General features: G+C 37.6%; 1 protein-coding gene across 8 annotated transcripts in view; it reads left to right on the forward strand.

Moving 5' to 3' along the window:
- UIMC1 (ubiquitin interaction motif containing 1) overlaps positions 1 to 14,425 on the forward strand; it is a 145,082-nt gene that overhangs the window by 36,424 nt on the left and 94,233 nt on the right. For all 8 annotated transcript variants that reach the window (XR_002339465.1, NM_001097447.2, XM_021076340.1 and 5 more), the window contains 1 exon segment: positions 10,882 to 10,966. Coding sequence is in view for 7 of the 8 variants with exons in the window: in NM_001097447.2 (NP_001090916.2) it covers positions 10,882 to 10,966 (85 nt within the window). In the remaining variant the exon portion in view is untranslated.

A 14,425-nucleotide genomic window follows, 5' to 3' on the forward strand; every position in this document is an offset into this window, starting at 1 on the left:
GTTTATTTCTGGGTTCTCTATTCTGTTCCATTGGTCTGTCTGTCTGTTTTGGTACCAGTACCACACTGTTTTGATGACTGTGGCTTTGTAATATTGCTTGGGAGTCTGGAAGAGTTATGCCTCCTGCTTGGTTTTTGTTCCTCAGGATTGCTTTGGCAATTCTGCGTCTTTTGTGGTTCTATATAAATTTTTGGATTGTTTGTTTTAGTTCTGTGAAAAATGTCATGGGTAGTTTGATAGGGATTGCATTGAATCTGTAGATTGCTTTGGGTAGTATGGCCATTTTTAGATACTAATTTTTCCAATCCAGGAACATGGAATATCTTTCCATTTCTTTATGTCATCTTTAATTTTCTTGATTAGTGGTTTATAGTTCTCGGCATATAAGTCCTTTACCTTCTTGATCAGGTGTATTCCGAGGTATTTGATTTTTTGGGGTGCAATTTTAAAAGGTATTTTTGTATTCCTTTTCTAATATTTCATTGTTAGTGTACAGAAATGTGACTGATTTCTGGATGTTAATCATATATCCTGCTGTTTTGCTGAATTTGTTAATCAGTTCAAGTAGTTTTTGGGTTGAGTCCTTAGGGTTTTCTATGTATGGTATCATGCTGCCTGCATACAGTGACAGTTTTATCTCTTCTCTTTGGATGCCTTTTCTTTTGTTTGTCTAATTGCTGTGGCTAGGACTTCCAAAACTATGTTGAATAGCAGGAGTGAGAGTGAGCATCCCTGTCTTGTTCCAGATTTGAGTAAGAAGGCTTTCAATTTTTCTCCATTGAGTATTATATTTGCTGTGGCTTCGTCCTAAATGGCTTTCATTATGTTAAGGAATGTTCCCTTTATACCCGCTTTAGTGGGAGTTTTTATTATAAATGGATGTTGGACATTGTCAAATGCTTTTTGTGCATCTATCGAGATGATCATGTGGTTTTTGATGTTTCTTTTGTTAATGTGGTGTATGATGTTGATTGGTTTGCGTATGTTGAACCATCCTTGTGAACCTGGGATGAATCCCACCTGGTTATGGTGTACAATCTTTTGATGTGTTGTTGGATTTGGTTGGCTAGAATTTTGTTGAGAATTTTTGTGTCTATATTTATCAAAGGTATTGGCTGATGGTTTTCTTTTTTGGTGGTATCTTTGTCTGGTTTTGGAATTAGGGTGATGGTGGCATCACAGAATGTCTTTGGGAGTGTTCCTTCTTCTTCAAACTTTTGAAAAAGTTTAAGGAGGATGGGCACCAGATCCTCTTTTTATGTTTGGTAGAATTTGCCTGTGAAGCCATCTGGTCCTGGGCTTTTATTTGTAGGGAGTGTTTTTATGACATATTCAATTTCATTTCTAGTGCTCAGTCAGTTCAGTTGGTCTATTTCTTGATTCAGTTTTGGCAGGCTGTAAGATTCTAGAAAGTTGTCCATTTCTTCTAGATTGTCGAATTTGTTGGCATATGGTTGTTCATAGTATTCTCTTATGCTTTTTTGTATTTCTGCAGTATTTGGTGTGATTTCTCCTTTTTCATTTCTAATTTTGTTTATTTGGGTTCTTTCTTTCCTCTTCTTAGTGAGTCTAGCCAGAGATCTGTCAATTTTGTTTACCTTTTCAAAGAACCAGCTCTTGGTTTTATTAATTTTCTCTATTTTTTTTTGAATCTTTATTTTATTGATTTCCTCTTTGATCTTTACGATTTCCTTCCTTCTGCTGACTAGGTTTTTTGTTCTTTTTTTCTAATTCATTTAGGTGGTGGGTTAAGTTGTCAATTTGAGATTGTTCTTCTTTTTTGAGGAAGGCCTGTATTGCTGTGAATTTCCCTCTGAGCACTGCTTTTGTGGCGTCCCATTGATTTTGAGAGGTTGTACCTTCATTATCATTTGTCTTGAGGTATTTTTTAATTTCCTTCTTGATTTCCTCATTGATCCATTGGTTTTTTAGTAGCATGTTGTTTAGTCTCCATGTAGTAGGTTTTTTCTCATTTCTTTTCCCATGGTTGATTTCTAGTTTCATGCCATTGTGGTCAAAGAAGATACTTGAAATAATTTCTATGCTCCTAAATTTGTGGAAAGCTTGGTGCCCCAATATGTGATCAATTCTTGAGAGTGTTCCATGCATACTTGAGAAGAATGTGTATTCTGATTTTTTTGGGTGTAGTGTCCTGAAGATGTCAATTAAGTCTAACTTTTCTATTGTCTCCTTTGGGATCTCTGTTGCTTTATTGTTTTTCTGTCTAGAGGATCTGTCCATTGATGTGAGTGGGGTGTTAAAGTCTCCTACTATGATTGTATTCCCATCAGTTTCTCCTTTTATGTGTGTTAATATTTGTTGTATGTATCTGGGTGCTTCTATATTTGGGGCATATATGTTGATGATAGTAATATCTTCTTCTTGAATGGATCCTTTAATCATTAAATAGTGTCCTTTATTGTCTTTCTTCATGGCCTTCATTTTAAAGTCTATTTTGTCTGATATGGGTATTGCAACTCCTGCTTTCCTGTCATGTCCATTGGCATGAAGTATTTTTTCCCATCCCCTCACTTTCAATCTATTATGTGTCCTTTGTCCTAAGGTGAGTTTCTTGTAGGCAGCAGGTTGAAGGTTTTTGCTTTTTTATCCAATCAGCCACTCTGTGTCTTTTAATTGGAGCATTCAGTCCATTGACATTTAAGGTGATAATTGATAGACGATTATTTATTGCCATTTTAAACCTCGTTTTCCAGTTGATTCTATGATTCTCCATTCTTCCTTTCTTTTTTTGGTTGGATGGTCTCCAGTTATTTTTGACTTGAGTGTTTTTCTTTTCATTTTTTGTGAATGTAATGTTTGGTTTCAATTTGTGCTTGCCCTGTTTTTTAAGTATATTAACCCCTTCCTATAATTGTGTGTTTTAGCCTGATAGTCCTGTAGGTTCAAACACTTCATTACCATACTAAAATTTAAAAAAGAAAATTAAAAAAGCATCTATTTATTTCCTTACTTCCCTTGCCCACATTTTATGATTTTGATGTCTCTTTTTTTTTCTTTTTAATTTTATTTTGTTTTAAACATCTTCATGATTAGATCTGTATGCTGGCTTATTTGAGTGACTGTTCTCTGATTGTGGTTTCCTCCTCCATCCTAGTTCTTATCTCTCTCTCTCCTTTTTTTTTTTTTTTTTTTTTAATTTAGAGAAGCCCTTCCAATATTTCCTTTAGACTGTTTTTTATTTTATTTTATTTTATTTTTTTGTCTTTTTGCCTTTTCTAGGGCCACTCCTGCAGCATATGGAGGTTCCTAGGCTAGAGGTCTAATTGGAGCTCTAGCCGCTGGCCTACGCCAGAGCCACAGCGACGCAGGATCTGAGTCGCGTCTGCAACCTACACAACAGCTCACGCAACACCAGATCCTTAACCCACTGAGCATGGGCAGGGATCAAACCCGCAACCTCATGGTTCCTAGTCAGATTCGTTAACCACTGCGCTATGATGGGAACTCCTAGAATGGGTTTTGTATTGCTGTATTCTTTTAGCTTTTGTTTGTTGGAAAGTTTTTATTTCCCCTTCTGTTTTAAGTGATACTCTTGCTGCATTGAGTGTTCTAGGTTATATATTTTTTCCTTTCAGCGCTTTAAATATCTCTTGCAATTCCCTCCTGGCCTGTAGAGTTTCTGTAGAGAAATCAGCTGATAGCCTTATGGGGTTCCCTTATAATTGACACTTTGCTTTTCTCTTGCTGCCTTTAGGATCCTCTATCATTAACTTTTGGTATTTTTATTATGATGTGTCTTGGTGTGGGTCCATTTGGGTTCAACTTGTTTGGGGCCCTCTGTGCTTTCAGTATTGAAATCAGTATCATTTAGATTTGTAAAGTTTCCAGTGATAATTTCTTCAAATATATTTTCAGTCCCCTTATATTTTTCTTCTCCTTCTGGAAGTCCTATTATGCATAGATTGGCCCACTTTATATTATCCCATAGGTCTGTTATATTGCTTTCATGATTTTTCATTTGGTTTTCTGTCTGCTGTCCTGTTTGGGTGATTTCCATTATTCTATCTTCCACATCACTAATTCATTCTTCTGCATCATTCATTCTGGTTTTTACTGCCCTTAGCTCAGTTTGTATCTCTGCAAATGAATTTTTTCTTGGCTCCTCCTTATATTTTTCTTGGCTCCTCCTTATATTTTCTAGTCCCTTTCTGAGGGAGTGTGCATTACTGTTCATATCTTCTCTTAATCCCTTCAGTATTTTCACTATCTCCCTTTTGAACTCCAAGTCTGTCAGACTGCAGAGCTCTGTTTCATTGTTGACTGCTTTAGGTGAGTTCTCCTCTTGGTTTAACTGGGAATGGTTTCTGAGCTTCTTCATCTTGATTGTTACTTTCTTTTTCGTGGTGGAGGTACACTCCCCTTGGCTGGGCAGGGTTTGCCCTGGCACTGCTGTGGAGTGTTTCCTGAGGGCTGGCGATGTTGGCTGGTCTTCTTTGAGGCAGTGGTCTTCCCGAGGGTGGGCGGGGCTAGCAGAGTCATTCTGAAGCAAAGGAGGACTTTCTGAGGGCAGGTGGGACTGGCAGGTCTGCACTACAATGGAGGCAGACTTCCCGTGGCCAGGCAGGTCTTGCCCTGGCACTTCTGGGCCACGGAGCTCTTCCGGGGGCAGGCGGTGCTGGGCAGCAGCTCTCTGGGAGTGCAGCACCTCCTGAGGGCAGGAGCAGCTAACCGGGCTGCTGGGGGGCAAAGGAGCGCTTCCCAGGGCACACGGGACTGGCAGTACCGAACTGCGATGGAGGCAGACTCCCTGTGGCTGGGCAGAGCTTGCCTTGGTGTTTCTGGGCCGCGGAGCTCTTGCAGAAGGCAGGCAGGCCAGGCTAGGGTAAACCCTGGAGGTGATTGGCACTGCTGGATCCTTAACCCACTGAGTGAGGCCAGGGGTTGAACCTGAAACTTGGATTCGTTTCTGCCACGATGGAAACTCCATCTCTCCCCTTCTTTATCTTCTGTCTCATTTTGTGGTACAACCACTCATTTGTTGTAAAGCTCAGAATTATCTCTTTCCTTTATTTCATGTTTTACACCTAACCATTTGCCACATTCTTCAGTTTTTTTTCTAAATTAAAGTGTAGGAGATTTACAATGTTGTACCAATTTCTGCTGTATGGTAAATTGACTCAGTCATACATATACATATACATATGTGTTCATTCTTTTTAAAATATATTTTCATTTTTGTTGGCTTTTATTTTTATTATTTATTTATTTAATTTTTTGCTTTTTAGGGCTGCACCCGTGGCATATGGAAATTCTCGGGCTAAGGGTTGAATTGGATCTACAGCTGCCGGGGTACACCACAGCTGCAGCAACGCCAGATCTGAGCCACGTCTGCAACCTACACCCCAGCTCAGGGCAATCCAGATTCTTAACCCACTGAGCAAGGCCAGGAATCGAACACAAATCCTCATGGATCCTTGTCGGGTTTGTTAACCACTGAGCCGCTAAAGGGAACTCCAGTGTTTTTGTTTTCTTTGGAAAAATACCCAAAGTGAAATTCCTGGATTGATTGAATGGTAGTGCTGTTTTTAACCTTTTTTTTTTTTTTTTTTTTTTTTTTTTTTTTTTTTTTTTGTCTTTTTGCCATTTCTTGGGCCGCTCCCGTGGCATATGGAGGTTTCTAGGCTAGGGGTCGAATTGGAACTGTAGCCACCAGCCTACGCCAGAGCCACAGCAACGGGATCCAAGCTGTGTCTGTAACCTATACCACAGCTCACAGCAACGCCAGATCCTTAACCCACTGAACAAGGCCAGGGATTGAACCTGCAACCTCATGGTTCCTAGTCAGATTCGTTAACCACTGCGCCACGACGGGAACTCCTGAGGGTTGAGTTTTATTTGGGGTGAAATTAGGACTTAAGCCCAAGCCCGGGAGACAGCATCTCAGGTAGCCCTGAGAAACCACTCCCTCTGTAGAATTCGTAGTTTACCCAGTTTTACTTTTCCTTCTCCACCCAGTGGTCATGAGTTGTCTCTTTTCTGTTCATCTATCTCTTTCCTCCTTCTCTTCTCTATGAATGATGCAACTAAGTCTTAGGATGGGACTTTTTCTTTCTGGGAGTAATTTTGTCTTTTCAAAATTGGTGTTTATTTCTTCATTATAAATAATTTGAAATTCAAATATACACTGAAAATACAGGTTATATGCAACTTTATTTTTTTTTTAAGGGCTATACTTGCAGCATATGGACGTTCCCAGCCTAGGGCTCAAATTGGAGCTGCAGTCACCAGCCACAGCAGTGCAGGATCCGAACTGCTCCTGCAACTTACACCACAGCTCATGGCAATGCCAGATCCTTAACCCCCTGAGCGAGGCCAGAGATTGAACCTGCAACCTCATGGTCACTAGTTGGATTCATTTCTGCTACGCCAGAACGAGAACTCAGAAACTCCTTCTTTTAGAAGGAAGCATAGTATTCTGAATGGACCATAATTTATTTTATCAAGTCCTTATTCATGATCATTTTAAGTTTGTTCTCTTTATATAACCTGTGGTGCAAGACCAGCATCTTTTCAAAATTTCTACTCTGTCACAGACATATTTTATAAAGCACAGTAAAATGGATTACAGAAAAATGAAATTTAAAAAAGAACCTGAGGAGTTCTCTTCATGGCTCAGTGGTTAACGAATCCCACTAGGAACCATGAGGTTGTGGGTTCGATCCCTGGCCTTGCTCAGCGGGTTAAGGATTTGGCGTTGCCATGAGCTGTGGTGTGGGTCGCAGACGTGTCTCGGATCTGGCGTTGCTGTGACTCTGGCGTAGGCCAGCAGCTACAGCTCCGATTCCCTAGCCTGGGAACCTCTATATGCCGCAGGTGCGGCCCTAGAAAAGGCAAAAAGACAAAAAATAAAAATAAAAAAAATTAGATAAACTGTCTGCATTTCTGTGCTCTCCAACATACAGTACTGTGTTTTTAGCAATAAACTTTAAAAAAGTAAAAAAATAAATAAATAAAAATAAAGAACCGGAGCCTACATCTTTCATTGTTAGATGTAGCAGACATGAGGTTTTATTTCAATAAATATGGTCAGAACCAATATAATATAAGTTAAAAGAAAAGACAAAAATGGTACATGTTCCTTGGAATTGTGTTTCATGGCAGTTTAATATAGAGAATGGCTATTATATTCATCATAATTTTTTTCTTTCTGTAGTCGTAACTAAACAAAGGTATGTGTGAAACAGTGAACCCATTTTAAATGTCGGTACATATCCTTTCAGTGTACATTGTGTTTATCAGTATTCAAAATTCTTATTTTGATAAGTGAGTTTTCTTGCTTCTTAACTTACTACTTTGATTTGGATTGATAATACTAATATCACAGGGGATATCATATATCCAGAGTCAATTTTTTTTTTTTTTTTTTTTTTTTTTTTTTGTCTTTTTGCTATTTCTTGGGCTGCTCCCGCAGCGTATGGAGGTTCCCAGGCTAGGGGTCGAATCTGAGCTGTAGCCACCGGCCTACACCAGAGTCACAGAAATGTGGGATCCAAGCCGCATCTGCAGTCTATGCCACAGCTCACAGCAATGCCAGATCCTTAACCCACTGAGCAAGGCCAGGGATCGAACCTGCAACCTCATGGTTCCTAGTCGGATTTGTCAATCATTGAGCCACAACGGGAACTCCTAGAGAAATCATTCTTACATTAAGGAATGGAAAGAACAGTTTTTTTTTAAAGCAGTTTCATTAAGATGGTGGTATTTAAATTTTTAATCAAAATGAGCTAGAAAATGTTATATTTCAAGATCCATCTTTGATCCTTCTTGGTAGCCAGTTCCAGCAAATTTTCCTATAAGTTTGTAGTTACAGTTTATCTTTTGATGAAAGAAATGGAATTCAAATCCATGAATTCCCTCTGGGTTAATAACCCTTCTTTGAGGTGACAAAATAAAATTCAAAAAATTCTATCAAATTCATAAAGTTGGATGACAACTTTTTGCAGGTAGTATCAAGATTACCACCTATTTCATTGATGTTTGTTGTAAAATTATAGGATATATCACAATCTGTGGAATCTTTATTCTTCCAGTAATCTTTAATTTTGTCTTTTGACTCTTTCTGTTGTTCAGATTCCTTCCTTGCATGGAAGCATTAATTTCATTGAAAATACTGAGGACAATTAGACAAATTGAATCTCGCTTTTCATTTTACATCTTATAAAGTTGCAGAAACACTAAACATTCATTTTGTAGTTTAGAATTCTCCACAGAATTTTTCCCTTTAATAATAATCATATGTCAGTAAGTAGTAATAGTTGTTTATGATCCATTTGTATAACATCACATAATAAAGATAATTTTTAAGAGAATTTTCTTGAATGCAGTAGTCTATGTAATTTATAATTTCTGCTATGTGTAATATTTAGTTTGATTTTTTTTCAGCAATGAAAACAATGTATTGATTCTGGCACATTATGACATAAATTCCTTAACCTAGGATATTTTACCATTTCAACGTAAAACTTAAAATTTAATCCTATGTGGTTTTATATAGTTAAAAGAGATTTGTTAACAGTGAAACTGAGTTTTTCTGCCATTGAGCTTATCACAGGTTTCTTAAAAGAATTGCTGTGTTGCCAATATCTGTACATTTATGAAGTTGCAATGAAAATTATGTTGCCAGCTTTATTTGTTTTATTAATTGGTTTTCCATATTGTGATCTGCCTCCTGAATATGTTGAACTATAATGTCATCAGAATATGGCACTAGAGCTACTTTGTTTGATTCACCTAGCATGTCCAAGAAGACAGTTTTACTGTCTTTTACTAGTTTCTTGACAATTTTGTTTGTCAAAATTGCACATTCACAGTTTATAAGAAATATATAAACTGCTAATATTTGTATTTGAGATATTATCTTTGTCAGCTTATTAACTCAGTGCTATTTCAAAGAATTCTTTTGATTTTGAACTGACTATGTTTTGTATGTAAATGTTTGTCTTAATAGATTCATTAGCCAGGACTTTTTTTTTTTTAATGTCTCTCTATAGCTTTATTTTTATTTTTATTTTTATTTTTTTACAGAATAAAATACATACATTTACACACAATTAGCCAGGACTTTTTTAGAAATAAGACACTCCTTTTCTTACACTTCACTGTCAGTCGTGGGTACAAACCCAAAATTCAGTATGTGAAGGATCATGCTTCTCAATAAAATCGGAATGAAATTTTTGCCCGTCATTTCTTTATGATCACTTGGATCATCATTTGTTTTACTGCTGCTGCTTCATTCAGAAGTATTTGTCTTTTCTTGATGACAAAAATTCAGTGAAGCTTGTTTCAGAATCTAAATCAGAATTAAAAATATATAATATGAGCTTTATTTCTGTTGTTGAGTAAATAGTATGTGTATAATTTTAAAAATAGACTTGATTAAGAATTAGAATGGTAGTTAATAGGTTATAGAATAAGTAGATGTCTGTATTTTCTTGGATATTCATAGACTTTGGATTTTAATGAATAACTAAGCTTGAAGTCACATATAGTAATTTGGTCCTTCTGCAAATGACTAATCTGCAGCTTTCCCCATGGAAGTCCACTTATGTACATTGATGTAGTAGCAATGTCAGATTTCTGTGAAAGTTTCTAGAAGCGTATTCTCAGTTTATGTGGTTATTTTGTTCCAGACTAGTAACAAGCAGTGAGCTGATTGTTACCCATATGTAAATATGTTTTAAGTGGCATTGATTGTTTTTACAGTCTTATACAATGACAAAACAAGTCTCTTCAGAACATTTTTGTGTACACATTTTTACAGCTTATGTAGCCTGTATCTGTAGAATAAATTCCTAGAAGTATCTTTCTGGACATAGAGTGTGTATGATTTTAGAATTTATTGCCAACTTCCTCTCTAAACATATTTCATCCATTTTATTCCATCAGTAGCTTGAGAGTACCTGTTTCCCCACAATAAGTGTTTTAGAAAACATTTTCATTTTTACTGTTAATGTAGGCAAAAAAAAAAAAAGGTATCTATGTAATTGTTACGATTTGCATTTCCAAAGTGAAGTTGAACATCTTTCCATATACTTATGAGCCCCTTGTGTATGTTTTTCTGTGACATATTTTATATATTCTTTGCCTATGGGAGGAGACTAAATATTGGTCTTTGTATTGATTTTTTGTGTGTGTGTTGATTTGTAAAGAGCTGTTTATAAATAAGGGAAATTAACCCTTTATCTGATAAATATGTTGTGTTCTTTCCCCCAGTTGTTCTATTGCCTTTCTAAATACTGATTTAAAATAGTATATTCAATAATATTTTATTGAATATGCATTGAGTTTAAGTTTTATTTTTGAATTTTTTTTTTTTAGGGCTGCTCATGTGGCATATGGAAGTTCCCAGGCTAGGGGTCAAGTCAGAGCTGCAACTGCCAGCCTAGGCCACAACAATAGTAACACGAGATCCAAGTTGCATCTGTGACTTACATCACACCTCATGGCAATATCGGATCCTTAACCCACTGAGCGAGGCCGGGATTGAACCTGCATTCTCATGGATCCTAGTTGGGTTCATTTCTGCCAAGCCACAGTGGGAACTCCTTATTACTGATTTTTAAACCTTTAATCATGTTTTCTCTGAACTTGGGTGCATACTTGCTGGTATTTTGCAGATGGGCAAAGTTTTACATGAGCTTGTACATGACAGATAATTATGTCAGTATATTACAATTTTTAATTTTTATTGGTTTTAAATCAACATTTTCCTTTTTGTATCATAAGGATCTTTTTCTGTGAACACTTGCAATAACCACTGATTCTTCAGAGGCTCATTGGCTTCTGTTAGCTCTAGTGGAGATAAAAAAAGTACTACTTTTAATGGCAGCCATCCTGATCATATTTCTTGTTTTGCAACAGGAACCAAAGGAGGAGAATGGATTGCAGAAAACGAAGATAAAACAGTCGAGTAGAGCAAAGTGTTTGGCCAAAAGAAAAATTGCACGTATGTTCTCATTTTTGTGTTGAGAATGATTTGTAAATTACAACAATCATAGAATTGACAGTAGTTTCTTCATCAGGAAGAGGTTTCTCTAAATAAGGGTTGCATTAAAATTTATAGGATCACAGTTACCTACAGCTTATATTGACTTATTAAAGACAGAGTGTTGGAATTAAAAACGTGACCTTCAGAGTTAGGCACACTTGGATTTGAATCCTTGCTTCAGCTTACTATTTGAACCTTAGGCAAGCCAGTACTTTCAGCCTCCCTCTTTTTCATTTCAGATCCCACAAGTTAAGGGCTTAGTTCTGCACGACTACCCCTCCTTTTAGACGCTGGTTGCCAGTCCAGATTTGTTAGCAGTGCTTCTGAGTGGCTATAAATCAGAGGTCGCCAAGACTTTCTTCAGATTTAATTAAATTGCTAGAATGACTGTCAGAACTCGGGCACACAGTTTACTTACTAAATAAGTTGTTTATGATAAAGGATATAACTTAGGAACAGCCAGATGGAAAAGATGCACAGGATAAAATAAGATATAGCGGGAAGGGTGTGGATCTCCATGTCCTCTCTAGATATGTTACTCTCCTAGTGTCCACACATATTCACCAATCTGGATGCACACCAAACCTTGTAGTCAGATATTTTTATGGAGGTTTCATTATGTATCCATGGTTGATCAGATCATTCACCACTGATGGTTGTTTCAACCTCCAGCCACCCCCTCTACCTTCCCTAGAGGTTGGGGGATGGGTATGAACGTTCTAATCCTCTAGTACCTTGGTTGGCTCACCTGGTAACCAGCCTCCATCCTTAGGGGCTTTCCAAAAGTAAATTCATTAACATAATCTCTGGTATGCCTGAAAGGGGATTATTACAAATAATGAAGATGCTTTTATTGCTCTTTTCATTCTAAGGGTTTTAGGAGCTCTGGGCCAGGAGCAAATATCTTTTGAATGTACTCAAGTTACTAGCAGTCTTGAGAATTATTGATGTTACTTTTTGAGGTGTAATGATCTTTTATCACTTGATAGGTTTTTATCACCATTGTAGACTGTTAGTAGTTGTCTACTTCATTATTCTGAATCTTTAGTTCAACTGTATTTTACTTTTTTTTTTGTCTTTATTTTGTTTGTTTGTTTTGTCTTTTAGAGCCACACCCTCGGCATATGCAAGTTCCCAGGCTAGGGGTTGAATCAGAGCTATGGCTGCCGGCCTACACCACAGCCACAGCAATGCCAGATCCTTGCCGCATCTGTGACCTACACCACAGCTCACATCCGGATGCATAACCCATTGAGCAAGGCCAGGGATTGAACCTACATCCTCATGGATACTAGTTGGGTTCCTTACCATTGAGCCAGAACCAGAACTCCAGTGTTTTACTTTTGAATTTAATTCTGTCATGCTTTTTTTTTTTTTTTGTCTTTTTTTTTTGCCATTTCTTGGGCCGCTCCTGTGGCATATGGAGGTTCCCAGGCTAGGGGTCGAATCGGAGCTGTAGCCACCGGCCTATGCCAGAGCCACAGCAACTCGAGATCCAAGCCGCGTCTGCAACCTACACCACAGCTCACGGCAACGCCGGATCGTTACCCCACTGAGCAAGGGCAGGGACCGAACCCGCAACCTCATGGTTCCTAGTCGGATTCGTTAACCACTGCGCCACGACGGGAACTCCTGTCATGCTTTTTTTTAATCCAGTTTTATTGTCTTTTTAATTTTTTTGGTTCACTCTGACAATTTGTCTTTTTAAATTGTCTTTTACGATCACATTTAATGTAAGTATTGATATGATTAGATTTAAAGAGTACAAGTTTTTGTGTGGAAATATGTTTTCATTTCTCTTGAGTAATATACCTAGTAGTCCTCATGGATACTAGTCAGATTTGTTTCTGCTGAGTTACAATGGGAACTCCCCTCCTTGTGGCTTTGATTTGCATTTATGGAATTTCTGAATCACATGGTATGTAACTCAATAGTGTTTGAAACTGCCATAATGTTTTATAAAATGTCTGAACCATTTTACATTTGCACCAGCACCATGTGAGGTTTCCAGTTTTTCCACATCCTTGCCAGCACTTACTTTCCTTTTATTTTTATTTTTCACTTGTTGTGTTTTTGGCTGCACTTGGAGCATGTGGAAGTTGAGCCAGGGATTGAACCTGTGCCATAGTAGTGACTGGGGTGACAGCAGTGCCAACACTGGATCCTTAAGCTTCTGCACTGCAAGAGAATAAGTTTTTTGTGGGTTTTTTTGTTTTGTTTTGTTTTGCTGTAACATGTTGGATGTTAGTTCCCAGACTAGGAGCTGAACCTGGGTCAGAGTGGTTAAAGCACCAAATCTTAATCACTAGACCACCAGGGAACTCCCTACTTGTGTTTTTGTTGTTGTTGTTGTTGTTTTGTTTTTTGTCTTTTTAGGGCTGCACCTGTGGCATATATAGGTTCCCAGACTAGGGGTTGAATTGGAGCTGTAGCCTCCAACCTATGTAGCAGCCACAGCAGCACGGGATCCAAACCGAGTCTGCAGCCTAAACCACAGCTCACGGTAACACCAGGTCCTTCACCCACGAGCAAGGCCAGGGATTGAACCTGTGTCCTCGTGGATACTAGTCAAGATTCATTTCCGCTGAGCTACGATGGGAACTCTCCTTGTGGTTTTGATTTTCATTTTATCTAATGACTAATTATGTTGAGCATATTTTCACATATGGGACATTTCTTTGCTCATTAAATATTTTCTTTATTGTGGTAAAATACATGTAACTCAACCATTGGTCTTTTTACTGTTTTTATAGCTTAGCTTTTACCAGAATGTCATGTTGCAGTCATACATATGTAGTAGTCTTTTCACATTAGCTTCTTTCACTTAGTAATATGCATTTAAGGTTTTTCTGTGTCTTTTCATACTTTGGTAGATTTTTTTTTTTTTAGTAATGAATAATATTCCATTGACTGGATGTACCATAGTTTTATTTATCCATTCACCTACTGAAGGACATTTGGTTGCTTCCAAGTTTTGGCAATTAAAGATAAAGCTGGAATAAATACTTATGTGCAGGTTTTTGTGGGGCCATGCATTTTTAACTCCTTCGGGTAAATACCAAGAAGTGTGATTGCTGACGATACTAAGAATATATTTAGTTTTGTAAGAAATGTCCATTTTCCAAAGTGGCCGTGCCATTTTACATTTCCACCAGCAGTGAATGAAAGTTCCTGTTGCTCCATATACTCACCAGCATTTGAAATTGTCAGTGTTCCAGAATTTGGCTGTTCCAGTAGATGTGTTTTATCTCCTTGTTTTAATTTGTATTTCCCTGATGATACATAATGTGGTACATCTTTTCATATGCTTATTTGCTGTCTGTATATCATCTTGGTAAGGTGTCAATGTTTTTGGCCTACTTTTTAGTTGAATTGCTTGTTTTCTTACAGTTGACTTTTAAGAGTTCTTTGTGTGTA

This window comes from Sus scrofa, chromosome 2, assembly GCF_000003025.6.
Source record: "Sus scrofa isolate TJ Tabasco breed Duroc chromosome 2, Sscrofa11.1, whole genome shotgun sequence".
NCBI classification, from domain to species: domain Eukaryota; kingdom Metazoa; phylum Chordata; class Mammalia; order Artiodactyla; family Suidae; genus Sus; species Sus scrofa.